The following is a 23,591-nucleotide window of genomic DNA, read 5'->3' as shown; positions in this document are numbered from 1 at the left end:
GTTGCGTGGATATAGCGACTAGCGCTGAAGTAGGGAAGGTGCGCCAGAAGCCAGTCAGCATCGCCGAATGCAGCACTGGCACTACAGTGGGACAGTGGTACTACTATTATGGTTGTCCGATTCAGCACCGCATCCTCAATCACGTCTCACGCGCCTGACCACCTCAGCGGTATCCTCTCAGCAAGGAGAGTGACGGTCCTGTCTGGCTGGTCCACTATGCCTCTCTGTTCTGCCTCGATGCTGGCCCGATGATGCAGCCGTCAGGATCGCCAGCAGCCCAGCGCATGCCGCAGTCATTACGGGGACATCAGCCCATCCCTGATGCAGTGCACTCTCCGCCTCCGGCCATGAATCCGCCTTCAGGAGTAGGGTCTCAAGTAAGATCCTCGTCTGGCTCAGGACGCTCCCAACGCAGTGCCAACGTGCGTATAGACCCCTCGACAGGCAGTTTGGACTATTGAGACTAACGCCAGATCCAGCCCGACAAACAGATTTCCCAAATAGAGAAGAGCGTTACCCATCTATTAGTCGCTACCAAACAGCTGCTCGAGACTCTGACACAATGGTCGCGCGGCCAGGCTCAAGAAGAGGAGGTGTCGGATGTCTACGTGCGCTTGGGTTATGAATTCAACCTTGCCTGTCGCGCGTTCAATTCCATTGGGGTGGAAACCGCTGACCTGGGCCCTGTTCCTGACCTGCTTCGAAATATCCTCGAGGATACCCTCAGCCAGCCGGCCTCCCCACAGGCGCTCGACAATTACCTTCCCCGAATCCGCGATATCATCATCAACCTTCTACATGGGCTCAAGAGGAAACAAAGCAGACTTCGTGGTCGAGGATCAAAGGAGGCTGCCGCCTCATCTCAGGCAAGACCGCTGGGCGCATCAGGGCGACAACCCAGCGTGTCGACCACCGGTAGCAATGAATCCGGCTTGACACATATGCTACAGGACGTGCCGAGTGCCACTCCAAGCCTGCGTGGGCCAACACCACAAGACAACCTGCCTGGCACCCAGCAGTCATACGCACCCGCAAACCCTCCGGCCGCGCCCTCCACAAGTCGTCCATTGCTGGAACGTCAAGCACTGCGGCACGATGTTACCCCTCAAGGCTCGCAGTCCGATTCCTCCGGAAACACCCCTTCAAATGTTCCTCAAAATACTCCAGCGCAAATACCCTATCATTCTACTGCTCATCTTCCCACGGGTCCGCACAATTTCCCCCATCCACCGCCTCCGCCGCCTAAACAGGATGCCTTTACGCGATTACAGCGTGGAGGAGACCTGGAGAGACGGGCCTCCCGAAGGTTCTCCGCATATCAGATACAAAAGCACCTGGGTGCCTCGCCCAATGGGGTTCCCGTGATACCGGCCACTCAAAACTCACCGATCCCTAATCGGGGCAAGGAGGTTCGCGAGTCTTTGACAGCAGTACGATCGCGAAGTTCCTACCAACAATCAAGGGCCAAATCCACACGGCAGGGCGATGTATCACCGAGCAGGAGTGGTTCGGTACGAGCCCCTCAGCGTATCTCTGAGGAAAGGGAAGAAGCCCCGGTCTTGTCGCTCCAGGACGTACCTCGCATCCAAGCTCCTGACGGTTCTGTAAATTTGGACAGTCCGACGGTGAAAACCCCAGATGAATACCACAAGCCTCCAAAACTTGATGCAAGTACCGCAGAAAAAGCAGTGGTAGGAGCAACACTCAATGGACCTTTGGGTCCACCGCCAGAAGAATACAAAGATCATTCCTCCATTGACTCACAGCCCGCTCCACTACCTCCGCATCACATGACACACGCTGAGGCGGAGGAGGACAGTACTCCGGAGACTGTCCAGCGACAACCTCGCGAAACCGTCACTCCGCCTCCATCTCAGGCGTTGACCACCGGATCTTCGCCTCCGCAAGGAAAGGAATTGACGCTGTTTCTTCAATACAAGAGCAAGATCAAAAAGTTTGTCTTGGCTGATGGCTACGAAGAGCTGACCATCCCGAGGCTACAGCTGGCATTCATCGAGAAGTTTGCATGGAATACACAACATAACGGCGTTGAGCTGCCCGAGATTTATGTCCAGGACCCAGTTTCGGGTGTAAGGCATGAATTAGAGGACCTTTCCGACGTCAAAGACCGATCCGTTCTAGTTCTCAATGTTGAGGCGCTTGATGAAGTCAAGAAGCAAATCGACGAAGGACTTGGGGGTCTCCAGAAAAGTTTGGATGGGGTCCGGTCATTACTAGAAGGACAAACGACGATGATGCAACGCTTCTCTGATCGACAGCTCGAGACTTCGAAGGAAATGGCGCGCATGTCTGCCGTTCCCTCCCACCAACCTTCTCGAACTCCTGTCTTGGCTCCTGGCAGCTTTCCAGCCGCTGCCGCTGCGCCATCTGACGCGTCATTGCAGGAGATCCAGACTTTGAGGCGTGAGCTAGCCGTACTACGACAGACCTATTCAACAATGTCGTCCGATTTCACCGCCGCAATGAACAATATTCGAGCCAAGGCTGCCAATGTTAAAGCTGTTGCAGTCGAAGCTGCAAATTCCTCATACAAAGGTGATGCCGGTCGTGCGCACATCAACGAGAGCAAAAAGGTACTGTCCGATGATTCCGAGGCACTGGTCAACCGCGTGGATGATCTTTCGGATATCGTCGAAGAGCTTCGAAAAGATGTGGTAACGCGAGGCGTCAGGCCCCTGCCCCGTCAACTTGAAGACATCAGCAAAGAAATCAGTACAGCAGCCAAACAGCTGACCAAAGTGAAAGAATTTGTCAAGCGCGAGAAACCCATCTGGACGCGGATCTGGGAGCAGGAGCTTCAAGTTGTCATGACCGAGCGGGACGAGCTGACTCAACAAGATGAACTAATGAACGACCTTGACGGGGATCTCGAAGATATTACTAATGTGTTCAAGTTGGTGGAGGAGGCAACCAAGCAGCAGAACCTGCAGGCGGCAAGTACCGGCGGACGGCAAGGCTTGAAACAGCTGCCTTTCGACACCGATGTAGATCCTCATGAGGCAAAAAGTGGTATGCTTGACGAAGTGCGAGCCTTGCAGCCAAACCATGAAAGTCGCCTCGAGGCAATAGAGAGGGCTGCAAAGGTCCGCCAGCGCGAGCTGGAGAGTCGCAGGGTTGGAGAGTTCCAACGCGAAGTTGAAAAGTTTGTGGAGGAAGGTAAACTCAAGAAGACCGGAGGAATGGATGAAGTCGAACGAAGGCGGAAGTTGAAGGATGAGGCGGCCCGCAAGGAAAATTGGGAACGCCAACAGGCTCGTGCAGCGGAATTGGAAAGGAAAAGAGCAGAAGAAGCTGCTGCTGCTGCTGCTGCGGCTGCGTCTGCCAGTGCTGCCTCCGAATCAACCGAGCCCACAGCAACGGCGTCGGAGACTGAGAAGGACAATTCTCAAGAGGCCGAAACTCCTTTTGAAGATGCGAGCGAGGAGAAAGTACAATCGCCCGAAGCGACCACTCCAGAACCAAAGGGAAGCGCTCCCGAAACTTCGGCCGCCCCGCAACTTCCAGAGGTTGAAGTGAGCGACGGGGGCATGGGTCTCGGTATGTCCAACATTTCATAATAAACTTCATCTCATCTCGGCTCGTCTCGCTTGGGGTGGGCCTGGATCTGTCATTTTCTAGGACTGGGAGGGCTTCTGGTTTGTGTGGACATAACACGCTGATGATCTGAGGACTGCCGGTTGCCCGATAGATGATGCTCCTGCTCCTACTACTACGAATAATACTGAGAAATCTGAATCTGGTCAAGCCTCCTCCCCTAGCAAAGATGGTGAAAGCATGAAAAAGAAGGAGACAGAGGAAGAAGACAACAGGGGAAGCTGGTGGAAGCCAGCAGTCTTTTGAGACAACCGAACCAAACAATTATGAGCCGAGTTCGCGGGATAGTAGTGAAGTGAAGTGAAGGAACAGGGAGGAAAAGGGGGTTTAATTGGGTTTAATGCACTGCACTGGCATTTTGTGCATGGAAGCTGTGGAAGCGAAGCTTTTTATTTAGGATGTCTGTCTTAATTTCAGTGAGAGTGTATGTCTGTGATTGAATGTCTGTGGTGGACAGACTACACTTCATTGTTGTTCAGTCTGCTCACTTGCGGGGAGCTCTAGCTTCAAGTTTGAGAAGCTCGATTTTGTTCTGGTTCTGCTCTCATAGCGCTTTTGCTTTTGACGGACGTCCATTCAAGTCAAGTCATGTTGTTAATGTTGATCAGCTGGTTGAGATCAAGCGTTCCATTGCATTCAGTGTGCAGTTATTCTATTTGCGAGGATGTTCATGTTGCTTGCGACATGCTATTGCATCTCCCTGTATGAGCTGAGCCGAGCCATTTTGTGTATTTATGCTAATCATATGTTTGCTTGATCTGTACCTACTATTGTATACACTCTGCCGAGTATAAGGTACGCTAGCATGTACGTTAAGGTGTAGTTGTACTGGCGTAAGGTATTGGTCCGAAGTAAACGAAAGGGGAGCCGGCAAACAACAATGCAAGGTATACACAGACAAGATGCTGTGACGGGTGGGTGAGCAAAGGGAACAACAGTTGGATTACCATTGTCTCTCCTTCTTGTCTGTTTCGCTACCTAGATACAGTATGCCCCTTGGTATCCACCATCGACCATGGACAGACCTAGCCCACCTGCCACAGCTGGGTGTTCAAGATCGCACGCCCGCGCCTCGAACAGTTAGGTCGCGTGCGGCCAGCTCTGGGGATCCAACCAAGCCTCCGGGGCAGCAGGGCAAGATTCCGGAATGCCAGCCTCTGTGATATCCCGGGGGCGACTGTGCGATGGTTCTATCCCATCTGAAAACTCTCACATTCTCACACTCTCCCCCCGGAAAGTCAAATATTCGCTTACCCGGCTAAGGTCTATCCAGCTGACCGCCCAACTCAATCACGACCCGGTTAATGGTCAGAAGATCCTCCACGTCTGAATTTCAGCACTGCTTGGGTTTTGAAAGCCAGATGACTATTGTGGGCCAGACAAGGCAAGGGAAAGGATTTCAGACTTTTTGTACCGCGATATATGGCCAACACAGAACCCAGAAGTGAGATGGAGCCTCTGGGCCCACGCTTTCATCCGAGTCTTGCGAACGATCTTTGCACATGGTATTCTGCAGGCATGCTCTGCTATGTCGAAGCTAGGAGCTGGCGTTATTCGAAGGGGGTAGATTGTTGGGTTTGGGTCAAAATATTGACTCAATGGAAGCGGCGGTTTGTTTGGAACCAACCCTTCCCGTAGGGGCCCTGGCCGGACGAATTTAGGACAATTCGATAGACCGAGAATGTTCATCGCTATGTAGATTGCCCCGTGGGCAGCCTGGCAGTTGATGCGCGCGAGCAGTCAGCGGGAAACACAGACAGTGTGTATATGCGGTTAGAAGTATGCTTGGGCACGGTCGTTGCGCGAGGAGTCCATGGATGGTAAGGAATACTGCATGCACGCCAGTGCCCATATTGTTTGCAAAAGAGCATGGCCATCGACCTCGAATCCTCCTATCAGTGTCACTGAGCGGCCTCTTGTCCAGTATGTAGGTAATGCAATGATGGTTCGTGTGACGTATTCAGCAAAACTTGACGGCTGACTTTTGTCACTGTCACGAAGAAGTTTTCTCCTGAAACAGCTGAATCGCATCTTTGGCCCTCATCTTGACGCCTTTGCTCAAAGCTTGCCTGCTGATTGTTTCGACGGGCGTCATGAAATCCTGCGCGACTTGTTGCAACGAGGCGGCGACGGCGTTGTCGTCATCATCCACAGTTCCAGACTGGCGCACAACGTCGAGTTGGCCGAGCAGTTCGTCAACCCAGACGTCAAGGACATGGAGCCTCAGTCCATCTGGAACCTTGCGCTCGCGCGGACTGAGCGGCCAGGTTTCCAAGATCTGCTTTTGCCGCAGGACCAAGTCTTTAGAGTTGGTACTATCTGTGTCGTTGGCGATCGCAGTGAAGCAGACATTAAAGGTTTCTCTCAAGAAGAAACGGACCAGCATCAGCACCTTGTTCATGCGCCACTGGTCGATCGTCGTCCATTCTCGACAGATGGTCTCCCAGAATGCCGTGGCCCAGGTGTCGAGCCAAGATGGAGAGTTATTGCTGTTGCTTTTGCTGTTGCCGTTACTGTTCTCGTCGTCCTCGCCACTGCTGGTGGCCTCTTCGTCCTTTGCGGCCATGAGCTTCACTGTCGCCGCCAGTTCGGCGGCCAATTGCTGTACAGACAAGGCATTCTTGCTGTCGTGCATGTAGAGTGCTACGTATAGCCCGCGCCAGAGTTGAAGACATTGCGTCGATGTCAGTGGCGATGAAGCAGCGCGCTCGGTGAGGTGCGAGATGATGGTCTTGAGACATGCCCGTCGCACAGATGGTTCTGGTGGACGAAGTCAGTGGCTGGGGTTTTCACTTGCGAAACAACGTCTTGGTTCGAAATCGGGGAGACGAGGCGTCAACATCATCCACAAACAATATCCTCGTGCTGAGGACGCAAGCAGTGGATGGTCGGTCGACAGGAACAGAACAATGGCTTCCGAATCACAGCTGCTCCCCTATCCCCATACACAAATTGGGGATATAAGACCTCATGGGGCAAAAAGAAGATACGAAACACCCGCTCCATCAACCAAGACATTCAGCACGAATTGACTTACCACTACTAGCCAGGTCCTTGACCGGGGGAATAGGTTCGACTTGGCCGTTTTCAGGCATTGTGACAGGACAGATATGGGAAAGGTCGTCGAGGATTACTGAGTTCCTTTCAAAAGATCCACGGGACCAGGGAGATTCTCAAAACTCGAAAAGCACTCTTGTGGCCAGATCAGAATACACCAAATGATATGTATTGCAATATGTCGAGGCCACAAAAAAAGTCAAAGGACATTAGGTCGCGACGCCCTTTGATAACGTAATCAACCTAGATTATGTAATCCCTTGGCATGGCTCAGCCTTGAGCTTTTGCGAGGCTGACCGGGTCATAGGGGCTTACAACTCACCACAACACCCACACGGCCAGCAATATAAGTCACCGTCACCGTCACCGCCCGTGAAGTTGGGCGCCCTCCCTCGATTTTAACTACCGAATATATTTCCTACCCGCCAAATTATCCCCAACAATCACCACTTCACCACCATCGGGTCTTATGGCCTAGGTGGGTAGGGGATTTGGGATTGGTGCCTAGTTCCGAGTCAACAACTAGGTCGGCTATAAAATAACTTCTCAACCATAATTGTTCGGTCAAAAAACCCTGATGGCATAAAACACCGGGGGTTTTCAGTCACTCATACACCTCCTACAGTCACTCATACACCTCCTATACGACTGGGGCTTGTGAGACCTGTTTTTTGCTTTTTGTCCGTGTACGCTGTACCAGCTTCTTTTGCCCCTTTGTGGTTTTGTGTTTTGATTCCCTTCTCCTCGTCTGCTGACTGCACTATATGACTACCTAGCTAACACGTTTATTCACGGACATTTTCGAGTGTCATCGATTGAACTGAGTTATTCAATATTGCTGTGGTTGTATGCCAATGCCACCATATGCTACAAGTTGCTATAGTATATTCCTGGCCTACTGGAGGGTATTTGTGGGTGCCGCAAAAAGCCCAGGGAACCCCTTCGCTCCGCCCCTGCGTAGATTGAAAAACCTCGTTCGAGCCAAACCAAACCATTTTCACGCCTTCCTTCCGCGGCAAGCATGTCAGTCGACGCTGTATGGAGTTCTTGCACACTGGTCGTCATTAAAATCTTCACCATCATCCGCCGAGTAGTATTCACCGCTCTCCGGGTGGTATATTGACGACAGTATCCCACTTCCAGGCATTCCACGATGGTATTCCGAAGACGATCTGCTTCCCGGATGACGAAGGTATTCCAGGTAATGTATACCGTTGTGTGATATTGGGGCTGAATGATCTACGATAACGGACCCCGATTGGGAAGGGGAATGGGAATGAGAGCGGCTGTCAAAACGACTCAGATGCTCGGGCCGTCTAGGAGTATCTTCGTTGTCTGAAAAACCATGGAACAAGTCTGCCTCGTTTTGGAATGCTGCATGCATGTTTTGCATGTTTCGTGAGTCCAAGGATAGCCTCTCCAGCCCGGACTTGATACCAGCCAACTCATTCTCAAGAGCACCGTCGACTTCTGAAGCCGTCGGTGCTTCTGGTTCACCGTCATGGTTGGGCTCATGCTGAGCCCATTCTGGCTGCTCCGGTGTTTGTGGTTGTGGAATACCCTCCGCGAAGTCCTTATCTGGGGACGGCACGTTGCCGTCAGAGAGTCTTGCGTCGGTCTTCCCGACTGGAATGAAATCCGAGTCTGCATCGGCATGAGCCTCTTCTGCCCCAATTGGCCGCCGTTCTTCAACTTGTTGTGCCGCGGGTAGATCCCTTTTCTTCTCCTGATTTGCAGTCAACGTGCTGCCCATACTTATCGAAGTGGGTGATTGAACAGTGCTTGTTTGTTCAGCCACCTGTTCGAGCTTGGCGGGCTTGACAGGCATCTCCTCAGCCGGCATATCTTGCTTTGGTGTTGGGTCGCGTTGGGATTGACGCCGTTGTCCAGGAGGATCATGAACCGGGATATCGAGGTTCAGGTAACTGAGGTTCGAGTTACCTGCGCCGTGCGTCCTGCCAGATATAGGGACTTCCGTCACATTTTTCCCTGCTTCTCTTTCAAGTTTAGATGCTGCAAACACTTTGGTCTTGTCGACAACCACGACCATCCACACACCAATCCTATCGTCGCTGCCCAACAACGGGGTTGCGGAGACCCAACAGACTCGACTTTGTCCTGTTTCATCCGGCTTCCTATCTGCACTTATCTTTGTTCCATCTCTCCGCTCGCCCCGGTTGAGCATGAAGTGTATCTTGGCAGAGACCGGAACACCTGTCCCGAGACTCTCCTTGAGCCCAGCTAGTGTTCTGGACGGAGCAGCAACATGAGACAGGAATGGGTGCTGGATAACATCGCCCAGTCGTCGACGTAGCTTAGGGGAGACAAACACAATCCTCAAGGAGGGCGCCGGTCTGATCAGCATATAGCTATCATAAACGCCGGGCAGCTTCCCGGAAGAGCCGAATGGTCCAGATTGGCCAAGATTCCAGGTATCGTCATTTGCAGTGATTCGTTCATCTTCATTTTCTGAAGGAGGGTCAAAGTCGGCTATCAGACGTCGTGACGCTCTTCGGCCGCTGCCAATGCTCCCTTCCTCACCGTTTCTTGTCGTGGAAGCGGACCGAGACTGCGACCGCACAATGGCGGATTCTTCGAGGTCGAACGTCTGGCTAAGTTCTCGGAGCTTTGCCAGAGCTCTAGATTTCTGTGTATGGACGGGATCTTCCTTGCCGATCTTGCTATTGAGTTCCTGCTCCCGTTTCTCGATTTCCTGTGTCACCAGATATCGCTCGAACCCGACCAAACCTTTCCCACGTTCGACCAGACCAGTCACATCTGCTTGGGCACCAATGTGGTATTTCACGTTCCCTTTGTCGTCATGGAGTGGCGCGATCATTAACAAATTGATGAACGGCCGACCATCTCTGCGATAGTTCAGCAACGTTTCGGAGATTCCTTGGCCCTCAACAATGCTTCTCCTGAGCCTTGCGACCGACTCCCGCTTCGTTCTGGGTCCCTGAAGAAATCGGCAATTCCTCCCGATCACATCGTCGGGTCCATATCCTGTAAAACGGTAGAACTCGGCACTGGCGTAGATGATGGGATTGTCTTCCTGGTTGGGGTCGGTAAGGCAAAAGACCTCGGACAGACCCCCAACCAGATCACCCAGCAATGGCGTTTGTCTCCCTGTAATCTCGTCAATGAGACAGTCACTAACGACTTTCACCAGGTTATAAGTGATATAGGCGGGAAGAGCGACGTCCGTCAATATGCGAAATGCTGAAGCACTCCACTCCTCAAAAGCCTTGTCGACGGTGGCAGCAGTAGATGGTCGAATACTCCCCGACCTCTGATCGACTGGGGGAAGAGGGTCAATTCCTTCGGCCACAGCGTTGGCATACTCGATGGCTTTCATAGCCTTCTGGGTCTCTAGATACCTGAGGAGGATCGGCTGACTTTCCGGCTGGTATTTGGCCAGAAAGGAAGTAAAGCGAGCCAGATACTCTGGCCGTCGAAGGAGAATGTTGAGATATCCCCACGAGAATAAAGACTCGGACAGTGACTCCACTGAGGGCGGTTTCTGTCGAGGCGGCGGTGGACGGAGGTCAAAGTCCAGGGCATCAGAGGTATCAGATATCACTGCCACTCCAGCATCGGTGTCGGACAAGGTACGCTGGACAGGCAGAGGCTTTTGTGCTGGCTTAGATGATGTACTTGTTCGGGGTCGTTCTATCCCTGACCGGCCGTATCGTGACGACGTTTTTGGCAGATTGGGATTTGCGTCCGAGAGAGTAGACGTATGGAGTATCTCGGAATGTCGCTTTGGTGAACAAGGAGAAGTAATCTGAGGGAGCGCCGTGCCAGTGTCCCAGTTGCGAAGCGAAGGCTCCTCTTGAGGAGGACCAGATGGTGCTGTTTTCGCTGGCCGAGTGTCTCGTTGCACAGGCACAGGACTGCTCGGCTTGTCCCGTGGAACAGACACTTTGGTCTGAGTAGCGACAGCAGATTCTGCCCGCCCTCCGGGTTTGCGAGATTTCTTCAACCGTCCGGAGCGAAGCCGGAGGTTTTGCTTGAGCCTTTCCAGGTCCATGGCGCAGGTCAACGGAGCTGCTAATTCTTATATTGATCTTGCTGCGAGATCAAATTCATTCAACGCGACATAGTGGCAGCAAGGGGCGTACGCTCGGTTTGCGAAACTATTGAACGGGACGAACAAGACACAGAAATCAAATCTTCGACGCCGAGGTCTTCGACATAAAACTCTTCGATCCGATCGTGGCCGGATGGAGTGAGTGCTCTTACAGTTGGTGGTCTGACGTTTCGGGTGACCGGTTCAAGTTGGCGATGCTAAGACAGTCAATGCCGACGCGGTCATATACTCACCAGGGCTGGGTTTTATATGTGCATCATGATCGTCATACAGATCCTAGGCAAGGTCATCCCTTGAGTGGCAGACTCACTAGAGGAGCTGTCAAGTATGAGCTTGTCCGGGCTGCCAGCATCAGACAGAGTCTCACCGTCATGGATATTTGACAGATAATTCCGAACAGAGTGGATGGTGGTGAGAACTTTAGGGCCACAGAGGCCGAGCTGTGCCTAACAGACCTCGACAATCAACCCCTGGGGCAGCCCGGGAACCTCTAGTTGTGGCTAAGGAGATATACTGGGGGCGGTACTCTGGGGACAGTCCACCCCGTCAGCCACTCTGGATCAAGTACGCGTTGGATGCAAAGGATCTTGCAGTGGTTTTCGTCTCGGCTCAGCATTTACTCCTGCTTACAGTAATTCTGCTGTTTGAAGGCTTGCCTCGACATTTCTTCACAGTCACAGGCTTTTACAGACACTTCTTGTGGGCGATTGAATTCTCCACTCCGGAGACTAGCCTCCCGGTCAAAACGCTAGAGAGGGCTCACTACTAGGACGTGATGACAGAAAATCTGCGTGTGCGTTGATTCCGTAGTGGTCTACACTTCCAGGTGTTGGTAGGTGTGAGAAAAGCCTGGTGGCGTAGAAGTCCTCAGTGTTGTAATTTAGTGTATCAACTCAATCACCTTCCATAATTCGTCCTGTCCTCGCCCATTGCGGCTGAAGGACAAGTACATCCTCAGCGTAGATCAAATCGTTGCTTCTCTCTGATTGCATCGCTCTCCAACCTAGAGCCTGCGCCGCCATGTGGTGTCCCGACTGTAGGTGTGTATGGGGTTGAACCTGGCAAGGGCAGGAACTTTGCAACCTGCTTTTGGTAGATCTTGTACTCTGGATACTTGTTTGAGGAGAGAAGCTCGGTCAACCAAGTGCTGGACTGGAAAAGGATTAGGTAGGCCGCCGCGCCAATCCCGGTCCAGTTGTACCAAGTTTTGGTCACCAAGCACGACCAGAGGTAGAGAGACACCCAGACGCCTTGTTCGGCGGCGAAATTGGGATGCCGGGAATACGCAAAGAGACCTTTGGTGTTGAAGCCGCGATCCAAGTCTGCGCGGTCAAAGCCTGCTGGCACCTTGGCTTCCTTGCGATAGGCAGCCTTAGCTGACTGATAACGCCATTGCTGCTCGTCTGCCACGAAGGCGATGCCTATGCAGGAGAGCATGGTTATGGCTGCAAGGGAGTCTTCCCATCCCCATGATGCAGTCTGGGAGCTATGTGTAGCGAGCCGCTGGGCAAGGAGAAGGACGTAGGTCGGAGTCGTAATGGTAAAGAGTAGTATAGATTGCGCTAGAGAGATGAAGGTGACATTGAAGACGAAAAACACCGCTGGTCCGGTATATTTCTTGACAATGGCCCATCGGTAGTCCTCACTCCCAATGGAATATCCGCCTTTACGATAATAGTTATACGTCAGTCGTATCTGTTTGTTGTCAGACAGAATATGTGACCGTGGTTCATGTACTTACACTCCAAATTGCACTGATCGCGGCAGCAATATCAAGTCTCGTAGAAGAGAGTCCCGCCAAGTGAGCATAGAGGGCGTAATGGACATTGTAAACAGTCGGTAGAATTGACCATACTCGATCCACCTGCGAGTAATTCTTATTGATCTCCGAGACAACCAAGAATATCGGCGCGAGGGCCAGCGACAATGCAGCTGCTGCAACCAGCGGATTCGTGTCAAGATATAGTTGCTTCAGTGCGGCACTATTCGCAAAAGACTCGACGAACAGCGCTGGAAGCGGGCGCAATTGGGTGAGGTAAGGAGCCACGGTGGAATTGTAGTCGGCGCATTCTGTCAAACTGCGAACTACGGGCAGCGCCATGACTGGCGAAAGACCGACCCGGAGGTGTCGAACGAAGACCTTGTGGATATATCGAAGAGACTTCGTAGACGAGGTAGTAGGTGATGTTGTTCAGGGAAATGTATTCATTTACGCGGTGGCCTTGAACTCCAAAAGGGTGCAGTAATAATGAGATGATGAGATGAGATGCCGTGACATGGAGAGAAAGTAATGATGTAATCACGATCGTCAAGATCCAAGCCCCAGATCTGCCTCCGCCAATCAGCACCCTCCGTAAATACGGTACCGACAGCACCGCGGCCTGGGAGAAAAATTACACGCAAACGAGGGTACCTGAGGTATCGTCTGTTTTCCGCGGCCAGGCTGAACAACGCGTCAAAAGATTCGCTCTTTCTGGCATAAGGTACACGCTCCTGTCCTTGAAACGGCCTCTCCTTTGCCCGCTCCAGACTGAACATCTCTTCTCGGACATGAAGCCTGCCCAACATGAGCCATGCCCGGTCCCAAGATTCTATGCGTTGCAGAAAAGCCCGCAATAGCCAAAGCCGTCGCCCAGCATCTTGCGGGTGGCCAGCTAAATACGGTAGGCAACCCCTCTCCCTGCAGTCTTCTCATCTCTCATGTTCATAGCGTCCGATTCGCGGTAGTCAATATGTGAAGAACTATGAGTTCGAGTTCAATTTTCGAGAATGGGGCAATTGCTCGGTCACAATGACCAGTGTGCTGGGCCATCTGACAGCCCTGGATTTTGACCCGAGATACAAGAGCTGGAAGTCGTGTCCACCCAGCCAATTGTTCGACGCAACAACCTTGGTTACCATCGACAAAGACAAGAAGCCCATCGCCGACAATATCCAGCAACAGGCTCGTTATGCTCGAATTCTCTTCATCTGGACCGATTGCGACCGTGAAGGCGAGCACATCGGTGGCGAAGTCCGCGATCAGGCCAAGAAGGGCAATCCGAACATCCTTGTAAAGCGAGCAAAGTTCAGCAACACCGAAAGAGCGTGAGTTAGGAGCATATACGCCCTGGAACGAGGCTGACTGGTGATAGTCATGTTATACAGGCAGCACACTCCCCCATCGACATGGATGAGCGCCAAGTCAGTGCTGTGGCCGCCAGGATAGAGCTCGACTTGCGTATAGGAGCATCCTTTACCAGGCTGCAGAGTCTTGAACTACAGTGTTTGAGCGAAAATCTCCGCGACAAGATGATCAGTTACGGCTCCTGTCAGTTCCCCACCCTTGGATTTGTGGTCGATCGCTACAACAGAGTGCGGAACTTTAAGCCAGAGCTCTTTTGGTCGATCAAGCTAGTGCAGGTTCGCGCTGGGATCAAGGTCAACTTCAACTGGCGGAGAGTGCATCTTTTCGACCGAGCTGTGGTCACTATACTTTTCGAGGCATGTCTTGATGCAAAATATGCCCGAGTCACCAAGGTGCAAACAAAGCCGACGTCGAAATGGCGCCCGTTGCCTCTAACCACTGTGGAACTGCAAAAGCTCGGGAGTCGTTTTCTACATATGACTAGTCACCAAGTCATGTCCGTCGCGGAGAAGCTCTATACAAAAGGCTTCATCAGCTATCCGCGCACGGAGACCGACCAGTTTCCTCAAGGGTTCGGCTTTCAGCCTATCATTGAACGCCAGACCCGAGATGATCGTTGGGGCCGGTATGCGCAGGGACTGCTTGACGGCGGCTTCCGAACGCCTCGGTCCGGGAGTCATAATGATCAAGCCCATCCTCCCATCCATCCGGTCAATTATGCCGCACCTTCGGCTCTCGATCAGCATGAAAAGAAGGTGTATGAGTTTGTGACCAGAAGATTTCTTGCATGTTGTTCGGAAGATGCCAAGGGCGAAGCGACCGACATTGAACTGCTCTGGGGCACGGAGATGTTCCACACACATGGCCTCCTCGTGCGGGAACGAAATTACCTCGATGTTTATGTCTACGATAAATGGGAAAGCAGTCAACAACTCCCTATCTTCACCGTGGGCGAAACGTTCGAGCCTACAGAAGCCAATATGGCCGAGGGCAAGACCACTGCGCCGGGATATCTTACCGAACCCGAGCTCATCACCCTCATGGACGCGAACGGGATTGGTACTGATGCCACGATGGCGGAGCATATTGCCAAGATCAAGGACCGCTCATACGTTGATACCCGGCCGCGATCGGGTGGCGGTCGCAACTCAGTTCAGGAATTCATCCCTACAACATTGGGAGTGGCCTTGATTGAGGGATATGACAACGTGGGTCTCGACGTCAGCGTCAGCAAGCCGTTCCTTCGCAAGGAAATGGAACTAAAGATGAAGGCCATTTCTGAAGGACGCAAGAGTCGAACGGAGGTTGTGCAAGAAAGCCTAGACCAATACCGTGAAGTCTTTATCAAGACACAACGCGAGATTAATGTTCTGAAGGAAGCTGTGACGAAATATGTTGTCAATGCCGGCGCTCACTGAAGTTGAAGAGGCTGGAAGGTATGATGTCGCCATCACTGCTATAACAAATCATTTTGGCCGGATTTACGGTATCCTTGCTTGTGAAGGAGACTGCCGGCGTGATTGGTGGTGATGGCCCAGACTCATCCAGATCCTCTTCCCAGCATCGTCAGCCGCGCCCCAGAAATTGTCATCACTGGCAGTGAAGAGAAGAGACTGAGGGGGATTTTCCAGAAGGTGGCCTGAAACAAGCCCAACTAAACCCAATGGGGATTTTTGCTGCCACTTCCGTGTCTGAGGTGCACGTGACTGCAGTGAGTTGTGCCAGTCACGGTGACAGGCACCACTGCAGCCGGGCCCCCAATGACGCGCGCATGACGGCACTGTGCGTTCTCTTCCTGGCTGCTATTTCGAGAGCCAATTATTTTTCCTCAGCCACAGTCGTCCAAGCCTTAAATCCAGGACCAAGCGGATTTGTGATGCGTGAAAACAGGGCACTTGGCCAATATGACATTCACGCCGCACATTGCGCCTTCTCCAGCTTCACATGGTGGCACCGACTGCCAGTCACTGTGTGCCGGTTACGGTTCCAGTGACGTTGCACGCATCGCCGTGACCTGCCAGTGCAGGGCAAGTGCGGTGCCTTGCCAGGGCAGGAACGGCCCAGCTTCACTCGCAAACGGATGCCAGTGCCGTTCATCGCCTATTTAAACGTTGACTCCTCTGCCCAGGTTGAACCTTTGATTCATGCAAACATCAGTCATTTCCCCCATTCTGACACAAGCCCACGTTATCTGCACCTCAAAGACAAACAGTACAGCCGAAGACAAACATCAACATCCGCAATCATGTCGGGTCTCGTGAACAAAGCGAAGGAGATCTTGACTCCCAACAAGGGCCACGAAACTACCACCGGTCATAGCACCACTGGCCACACCACGACCGGTCATGACACTGTTGGCCACACAACTGGAACTCATACCACTACTGGCCATACGACTGGCACTCATGGCACTCATGGTCAAGTCGGTGCTGCCCCTGTGCATGATGCATCAACTCTGAGCCACGGCACCCACACTGGTGGCTACGGCCATACTACAGGCACCGCCACTACCGGTCCTCATTCTTCCAATGTAGCAAACAAGCTTGATCCCCGAGTTGACTCGGATGCCGACCATCGTAACAACCCTACAAGCGTTGTTGGTGGATACGGCCAAACAGGCACAGGTACGACCTCAGCCTATGGCCATGGCACAACTACGGGAGCCACCACCGGCACTGCTGGACCTCACTCCTCCAACATTGCCAACAAACTCGACCCACGAGTCGACTCGGACGCCGATCACCGCAACAATCCTGCCAGTGCTGCAGGCGGATATGGTCAGACAGGTACCGCATATGGCGCAACTTCAGGAACTGCGGGAACCACGGGAACCAGCACCACCACTGGTCCTCATTCTTCCAACCTGGCCAACAAGCTTGATCCCAGAGTTGATTCGGATGCAAGCCATGGAGCAGGCCATACTGGTGTTGGCGGGAACCGTTTCTAGACGCGTTGGGCTCATGGACAACCAGACATTCTTTCATGATGATGATGTATGAATAGCGCTGAGGCATTGATACCACCATAGCTTCTGTCTGCTGGTCTAGATCCAGCGGCAATGACTGTATTCTTACTACTTGACCTTATTGCTTTTCCACAAATTCATTGGCGTTGATTTATCATTTGTAAAGGCGCATAATCTAGGTTTCTGGAAAGTGACATGTAGAAGCTTGTAATCTTGGGCGGATCGTTCCCTTATCGCAATTTGACAAGTAAACCGGGCATTTTCCCTTGTGTCGTTGAGCAAGGTGTTAGAGCTGGTGGCAGTACAGCCGAGTGAGGTTCACCAACTCCGAGTCCACAGCAGTCTTCAGGCTGCATCAATGCAAGGGCACATCCCCAGTTTACAGACATCTAGGTATTATTTCAGCCGCAGTAACCTACAATACTAGGCTCCTACCCCGGGGCTCGGACTCTCCGACGCAGACCCTAAGCCCCGATCGCCTTTAAACCAGACACAGTTAACCAACAGCCCAGCACCCCCGGAGTGTCCACCTGAGACCCTTTTACGCCACCCCCAAGCAGTCTCCGTATGGTACAGAGTTGCCTGTGCAATACGCCATCGGGGCCCACCGGCTCCGACTTGCGCCTCTCAGGTTGGTTCGGCTGGCGAAATGCCCGAAAAATGCGAAGGTGCCGGGCATATGAGAAGTCAATAACTCGGATACGACCAGTCCATGCGTTACTGGACCTTGCACAATACAAGATTTGTTACCTACACAAATATCGCCCGCTTTCCAGCCTCAATACCTACTAGTAGCAAGAAATCGGCCACCTCATGTCCTGAAGTCAACAAACCTCCAAACTTGTACTCTGGCAAACAACTGATGAACCGTCATCGTCATCGTCGTCCCGTCGCAGTTTCACGTGTCACGCAACGCCGCCACTTCGCACAAGATGGGCATCCGGGCTGCGCCATCGCAATCGCAATCCGAAGCCGAACCATTCCCAGCATTCGATGAAGATGATGAAGAGTGCTTAGCGTACGAGCGACAAGCGGAAGAGGGCCGGGGCCAGAGTCACAGCCAGAGTCGCCGTAAAGATGGAACCCGAAGATCCTCGATCAATGCGCAATTTTCCTCGCGCGCCAACCGCACGCGGACCTCGTCCTTGATCCAGTCGTTTGTCGAGAGCCATCCCCCGCTGGGGATGTGGCAGGCCACAGGCGAGGTTGGATCGAAGATTCCCACGCTGCCCGAGATACGAAATGGGGCGTTTGCGGACGACGGATGGACGCACGAAGGACAGATGGAGCGACGGGGTGCAAAGCCCACAGAGCAGAGGATGGAGAGGACCAGTTCTGCTAGCACCAGAACAAGAAAGAGTTCCCTGTCTGCCGGTACCAATGCCAATGCCAGTGCTAATGCGAATGTGCATCCTGTGATTGTGGAGGAACGACATGACTATTTCCCTGGTAATAGAAAAGCATCTATACCATTACAGGAGCCGTTGGTTGAGGAGGCCACAGCGACACAACAAGAACAGAAACCATCAGAAAACTATACAGATACGGCAGAGAAAGAACAGTACCAGTACCAGTCAAGTATATCTTCACAACAACACGACCCCAATGGACCGCAGACGGTCCATATCCAAAACGGGCCCGACGAAACAGGAACCTATCCCAACGGCTACCGATTCCCCAAGAAACACACATGGAAGCAATCGACAATGATTGGACTCCGAGCATTCTGGAAGTTCGTTCTAACACCCTTCGGCTTTGTCATGACCATCTACGGGCTCAACATTATCGGATGGGGAGCCATGATATTCTTCGTTCTTCTCAAAGCCGCGCCGGCAATGTGCCATCCGAACTGCGAAGACGACAACAGCGCACGGCAAAAATGGATTGAAATCGACTCGCAGATCTTGAATGCTTTGTTCTGCGTTACGGCGTTTGGCCTGTTCCCATGGCGAGCGCGGGATTTCTACTACCTCATGCGTTGGCGCCTTTTGGGCGATCAACTGTGCCACCGTCGTCTCGCAGGCATTTATCGATCTTGGTATCGCCTGCCGGGATCTGACAAGTTACCTGAGAACCTTGGTCCTCCTCCCGTTTACGACAAGAAACATCCACGCACGCCGGAATCGCCTCCGCCATTCAGTGACGAAGAAATCGCGAAACTCGAGGAGAATCCTGCGATCCCGATCCCCGTCACATCCATGCCTGAAGCGCCCCTGACGGGCGTTCGAGCTCCGCCCAGCAAGTCCTGGACTCTCGATCTGGTCGTTTGGATGTATATTCTCAACACGGGGTTTCAAGTCTGTCTGTGTGTCTGGATGTGGCATTTCAACCGCTTCAACCGGCCTTCGTGGGGTACGGGAGTCTTTATCACGCTAGGGTGTCTGGTGGGTATCTGTGCGGGTATTTGTGTCTTTGTCGAGGGTTCGCGAATAAAGAGAATAGAGGGGATTCCTGTGCAAGAGTACGATGTCCTTGAGTCGGTGGAGGATTATCAGGAGCGCAAGGCTAAGGAGGATAAAAAGGAGGCTAAGAAGTCTGCTAGACGAGATCAACTTGAAGGGCTACGGGGACATTATAGGGTTGTGAGGTCGGAGAAACTCAAGGGGCAGCAGTGGTATTCGAGAAATTGAGTTGGTATTGGTTATGGTCGTGGCCGTGGCCGTCTGTCGACCTTGAGAGCGCGTGAACAGTTTGTGTTTTCAGGATTGTTTATTGTTGAATGGATGCAGTGCCACGCCAGCATGGCTGTGGGGAGCGAGGCCCAAGGGCAGACTGTTATGACCCAGGTATATATCATTTGGGATACACAGAACCGATAGCAAGCGAGGTCATTATTGGATATGGAATACACCTATAGGTAATATTGGCGGCATAGGCATGCCTTTTGTGGATTTTATATCGATACCCATCCGGTGCAGTGGTGTTGACGGAGAGTATGGTACTAGTGGATAAGCCATTGCACTTCATGCATGTATAGTGTCCTGACAGATCCCGGCCTGCGCTCGCTGGTGCTCACTGGCAGTGTAAATACTCGCAACTACCATGGCATCCTCTCATGAGGACAACCAAGGTCCTGTGGGAACAATCAATGGGGACAATCAACCCCGGGATTGATGCTCAGTGCACCGCAGTGAAATCTTGGAGCCCCGTCAACACCGGGCCCGGAGGGCTCGTTCGTCCAGCTAAGGTTGGGTTGTCATCATTTCCAGTGCTAGTATGCCCTCCTGGTTGGCGACAGGGTCGATTGACAGATTCGACTGGCCCGTTCATACTGTAGCTGCAGTAGGTTGGCGATGGGATGGCCTGATGTGGTCTGGGATTGACTTCCATATTCGTCCAAACCAACGCGACAGGTAGAATATCTGGTGGGGGGTTCCTGTATCGCCGGAGTCGAAGTCAAGTCGATATGGCCTGGGACTGGCTTACCCCTGGCAATGCATGGCGGGTTCCCGCTGCAGATCGAAAAGATGATCCTTCTGAATCTGACTACGGTACCACGACTGAACAGCCTGTTTCACGACCGAGGATCTTTCATGTGAGCCTGACCTTCCGATCGTTTCCGCGATAACAAGACCATAAGAGAAGATCTTGATGTTCGGGAGAGTTCTGCAGTGATGCGAAAGTCGACTCGCGACGGTCTCAGACGGCAGTTGTGCCCAACTCGTTGACAACGGGATGAAAGTGGGCGCATATCTAGGTAGGTAGACACCAACCCACAGACAGCCTTGCAACATTACAGCCGCCCCTGCATATTCCAACGCCTGTAGTGCAAATCGTAGATGCACGCCGTGGGCTGTGACAAGGCTTGCTGGAATCTGAGGTGGTTGACCATCCCATCCCACCAACGATCCGATCCCAAATAAATTGGAAGACAAAATACGGATGCGTGCGTCCATTCTCAACCATTCTGTCTAGGCTTGACTTCGCCTTCCTGCATGATATAATAGACGACGGTGCCATCGCCCCCGACGCCCTCGCGGGCTTTCATGCCCAGCAACACGCGCTTCTGATCACGATGCTTATAGAGGCCGCCTGGATTTCTCGTCTTTGCACTCGCACTGGCACCAGAGGCTGAAGAAGTCGATCCTGTACCGGCGGCGACATTGGCGTTGTTGACATCACCATTGGCACCGTTGCTGCTGCCACTGCCGGCAGGAGAGCGTGCAGAAGAGGCGGGAACAACAATCACATCCCGATCAGGCAACTGATCAAAAACCGCACAGAATCTAGCCAAGGACCACTTCTCGCCCAGCGAGAGCGGGAGCACAAACTCGCGCTGTACCGGTAGTGCCGTGTCCGAAAGCCCTTGCTTCAGCAGCCGCATCTGCAGATCTGGATGGACGTAGCTATGCTGTGGTGGCAAGCCCGAGATGATCGTGACTGTGTTGTTGACCGCAGTCGCGGAGGACGGTGTCGATGTGCCTGACCCGGCAGGGGAAGAAACGCCAGTGGTCGTCGGCGATGGCAATTGTATGCCGATGCCGCTGCCAGCACCAGCACCGGACGACACGCTCGCGACCTGGGTAGTACGTGTGCGTGGATCAAGGTCAACGAAGCGGGTTGATGGTAATGCGTTGAGGTAGATAATGTGTCGTTTGAGATCTGTCCAATTGTGCTGGTGTTGGAGGTTGTGCATGATCTCAATAGACAGAGCCTCCGAGGCGGTTTTTGCTCCAGAGTGTGAGATGAGAGTTGACACTGCCGATGCCTGGGGCGGACCATCGGACTTGGAAGCCGCCGCTGTCATAGTGAAGCGAGCTGAGGCCTTCAGCCGGGCGCCGAGTCAAGTATTCTGAAATCTGATCGTCTTGATTTGAAGTCGAGTGCAGTATTGTTTTGGTATAAAACTTGCCGTGCACTGCAAGGCTGAAAGGGCTGATAATCGTAGCACACACTAGTACAGCTTTGGTCAAGACCAGCCATTAGCGGGACTTAGAGTGGAGGTTGTCAACACTGATTGGTGACAAAAGGCACTACAACTGGATATGGATAATACAAGTTCTACAACTAGTAGGACAATGAAAGAGTGCAGAGTGAACACGGGCAGTTTTGCTTAGAAGTGTAGTCCCGCGACAAGTAAGGAAGTAGTCACGTTCAAATTAAGATGCTTGTAGATTCATTCATTGTAAGAGATTACATGTATGTCACTACATGTCAACTTTAGGAGCGAAATCCCCAGTGTACTAGTTGCTAGATTCTTGCAGATTTACTGCCGACTAGAGCGTTTTCTCATCTCGCACCCAGTACAGTTCCACGCCTCCTGTGGGTGAAGTACAGGTGCTATGTGCCATTGCAGCATGATGCTAATCACACCCTCAAACACGCTGTCATCTCGCCTGCTTCATATCGACGGGCCTCCAGCTGCACCCACGATCTTTAGGCTTGACTTCCCCTGACGTGTCTCTTCGATCTGGGTGTATGCCAACCAGTAACGGTTAGGGTGCCATTCAACGGCCGGGATACCACTAGTCCCCGTGGGAATGGTATGGACCACGTCACCCGTCTCGGCATGGTATATCTCGAGTCCCGCGCTCGTGCTCTCGCCGCCGCTGCCTGAACCCATCTCCTCACTGGCGCCGACAAGGTAGCGTCCATCCCAAGACCAACTCAGTCCTCGGATTGCTCCAGAACTGGGGTTCGACACAGTACGCCGACAAACCCAATCAGTTGTGTCCCAAAGTGAGATCATGGCGTCGGAGCCGCCGACGGCCACGTATTTACCGTTCGGGCAGTAAGCGATAGCAGTGCAGGAGGACGTGTGGGCGGAAATGGTGTGTAGAGGCTGGAAAGATGGATAATCCAGAATCTTGACGGATCCATCGCCTTGGGTGATCAATAGGTCGGTCGGAGGGTGAGCGTTTGAAAAGGTCGTTTGATTGGTCTGTTGTGGCTGTTTGTGTCTCGAAAGAACGACCGGAGATGAAGGGATAGCGGTCGAAATTGGAATGAGTACGTCGCCCTATATACGACGGTGTCTGCGTCAGCAGGCTGTCCTGGAGTCCCCGAAGAATTGTTCCCTGTTACCATACCTTTGTTCCGGCAAGCAGAGTGCTCCCATCAGTGCTCCAACTCAGCGTGAAAGGCTCCCCGCCGACATCAAGTTTGGTGACGCAGGTTTTACTCCGAGTGTCCCAGAACCGCACTGTTCCATCAGAGGAGCAGCTGGCCAGTTCGAACTCGCGAGCAGGATTAAACAGGACTTTTTCTACCGCATGACCGTGTCCTCTAAGCTCGGTCTGACTTCGTGGACTCGTCCGTTCAGGGTTCCATACCCGCACTGTCTTGTCGTTGGCGCCCGTCGCGATCAGCCCACCCGAGGCGTTCCATGAGATTGTTCGGTGACTGTGAGCGGAAAACAGGATAAATCAGCCGGATGGTCGAACCAGTACGGCCCCAGGTCTTTCGACAGTGGAGAGCTTGCATGCGCACTACGTACATTGTCGGCGTGAGCGTTCGAGTAGCCGGGTCGGTGTACTGTTGGGTTTTCAGAAGGCTGAACTGCGCCCCGAACTTGTCGCGACCCAGATGCTTGCGATAGCTTATGGGAGCCATCTGGTTGACAGACCGCAAAGCCTTATCGTTCTATGATCGGCGATAGAGGTCAGATTCTGAGATGTGCTCCATCATGCGTGTCGACGAGCGCTGTCGGCCATATCCAGCGGGTCAACTGCGGCCAAAAAGTCTGGGGAAGTGTTCGAATACAGGTTGCGTAGTAGTGGTAGCGCCATTAACTC

At 52.7% G+C, this 23,591-nt stretch overlaps 9 protein-coding genes across 10 annotated transcripts; 4 read left to right on the top strand and 5 right to left on the bottom strand.

Annotated features, from left to right (window-relative positions):
• The first annotated feature begins 114 nt into the window (after positions 1-114).
• HMPREF1120_04299 lies at positions 115-4,760 on the top strand. 2 transcript variants are annotated; one of them, XM_009158420.1, is made up of 3 exons: positions 115-422; positions 480-3,558; positions 3,710-4,760. In XM_009158420.1, exons 1-3 carry the CDS (start codon positions 249-251, stop codon positions 3,859-3,861), a joined length of 3,405 nt encoding a protein of 1,134 aa, XP_009156668.1. In that variant the 5' UTR covers positions 115-248; the 3' UTR covers positions 3,862-4,760. The 2 variants fall into 2 exon arrangements, with proteins under 2 accessions (XP_009156668.1, XP_009156669.1); XM_009158421.1 differs by having other exon boundaries at positions 480-4,760.
• On the bottom strand, positions 4,329-6,989 carry HMPREF1120_04298 (uncharacterized protein). The gene is made up of 2 exons (XM_009158419.1): positions 6,653-6,989; positions 4,329-6,375 (listed from the first exon to the last, which is right to left on the bottom strand). The coding sequence occupies exons 1-2, from the start codon at positions 6,708-6,710 to the stop codon at positions 5,609-5,611; spliced, it is 825 nt and encodes a 274-aa protein (XP_009156667.1). The 5' UTR covers positions 6,711-6,989; the 3' UTR covers positions 4,329-5,608.
• A 707-nt stretch (positions 6,990-7,696) lies between these two features.
• HMPREF1120_04297 (non-specific serine/threonine protein kinase) lies at positions 7,697-10,705 on the bottom strand (the record flags this gene model as incomplete). Its single annotated transcript, XM_009158418.1, has 1 exon — positions 7,697-10,705. The coding sequence occupies one exon, from the start codon at positions 10,703-10,705 to the stop codon at positions 7,697-7,699; it is 3,009 nt and encodes a 1,002-aa protein (XP_009156666.1).
• A 1,014-nt stretch (positions 10,706-11,719) lies between these two features.
• HMPREF1120_04296 (uncharacterized protein) lies at positions 11,720-12,866 on the bottom strand (the record flags this gene model as incomplete). The annotated part of the gene is made up of 2 exons (XM_009158417.1): positions 11,720-12,460; positions 12,507-12,866. 2 exons carry the CDS (start codon positions 12,864-12,866, stop codon positions 11,720-11,722), a joined length of 1,101 nt encoding a protein of 366 aa, XP_009156665.1.
• Positions 12,867-13,338: 472 nt separating this feature from the next.
• Positions 13,339-15,310, top strand: HMPREF1120_04295 (DNA topoisomerase III; the record flags this gene model as incomplete). Its single annotated transcript, XM_009158416.1, has 3 exons — positions 13,339-13,428; positions 13,476-13,852; positions 13,900-15,310. 3 exons carry the CDS (start codon positions 13,339-13,341, stop codon positions 15,308-15,310), a joined length of 1,878 nt encoding a protein of 625 aa, XP_009156664.1.
• An 827-nt stretch (positions 15,311-16,137) lies between these two features.
• On the top strand, positions 16,138-16,839 carry HMPREF1120_04294 (uncharacterized protein; the record flags this gene model as incomplete). Its single annotated transcript, XM_009158415.1, has 1 exon — positions 16,138-16,839. One exon carries the CDS (start codon positions 16,138-16,140, stop codon positions 16,837-16,839), a length of 702 nt encoding a protein of 233 aa, XP_009156663.1.
• A 486-nt stretch (positions 16,840-17,325) lies between these two features.
• On the top strand, positions 17,326-19,916 carry HMPREF1120_04293 (uncharacterized protein). Its single transcript, XM_009158414.1, has one exon. The coding sequence runs from the start codon at positions 17,790-17,792 to the stop codon at positions 19,485-19,487; it is 1,698 nt and encodes a 565-aa protein (XP_009156662.1). The 5' UTR covers positions 17,326-17,789; the 3' UTR covers positions 19,488-19,916.
• Positions 19,465-21,697, bottom strand: HMPREF1120_04292 (uncharacterized protein). The gene has a single exon (XM_009158413.1). It carries the CDS (start codon positions 21,602-21,604, stop codon positions 20,756-20,758), a length of 849 nt encoding a protein of 282 aa, XP_009156661.1. The 5' UTR covers positions 21,605-21,697; the 3' UTR covers positions 19,465-20,755.
• A 265-nt stretch (positions 21,698-21,962) lies between these two features.
• Positions 21,963-23,537, bottom strand: HMPREF1120_04291 (pre-mRNA-processing factor 4). The gene is made up of 3 exons (XM_009158412.1): positions 23,294-23,537; positions 22,887-23,199; positions 21,963-22,816 (listed from the first exon to the last, which is right to left on the bottom strand). Exons 1-3 carry the CDS (start codon positions 23,407-23,409, stop codon positions 22,199-22,201), a joined length of 1,047 nt encoding a protein of 348 aa, XP_009156660.1. The 5' UTR covers positions 23,410-23,537; the 3' UTR covers positions 21,963-22,198.
• Between the last annotated feature and the right edge of the window lie 54 nt (positions 23,538-23,591).

The sequence above is a fragment of the Exophiala dermatitidis genome (assembly GCF_000230625.1).
Source record: "Exophiala dermatitidis NIH/UT8656 unplaced genomic scaffold supercont1.3, whole genome shotgun sequence".
NCBI classification, from domain to species: Eukaryota; Fungi; Ascomycota; class Eurotiomycetes; order Chaetothyriales; family Herpotrichiellaceae; genus Exophiala; species Exophiala dermatitidis.
This window is presented reverse-complemented; position numbering and strand designations above follow the sequence as displayed.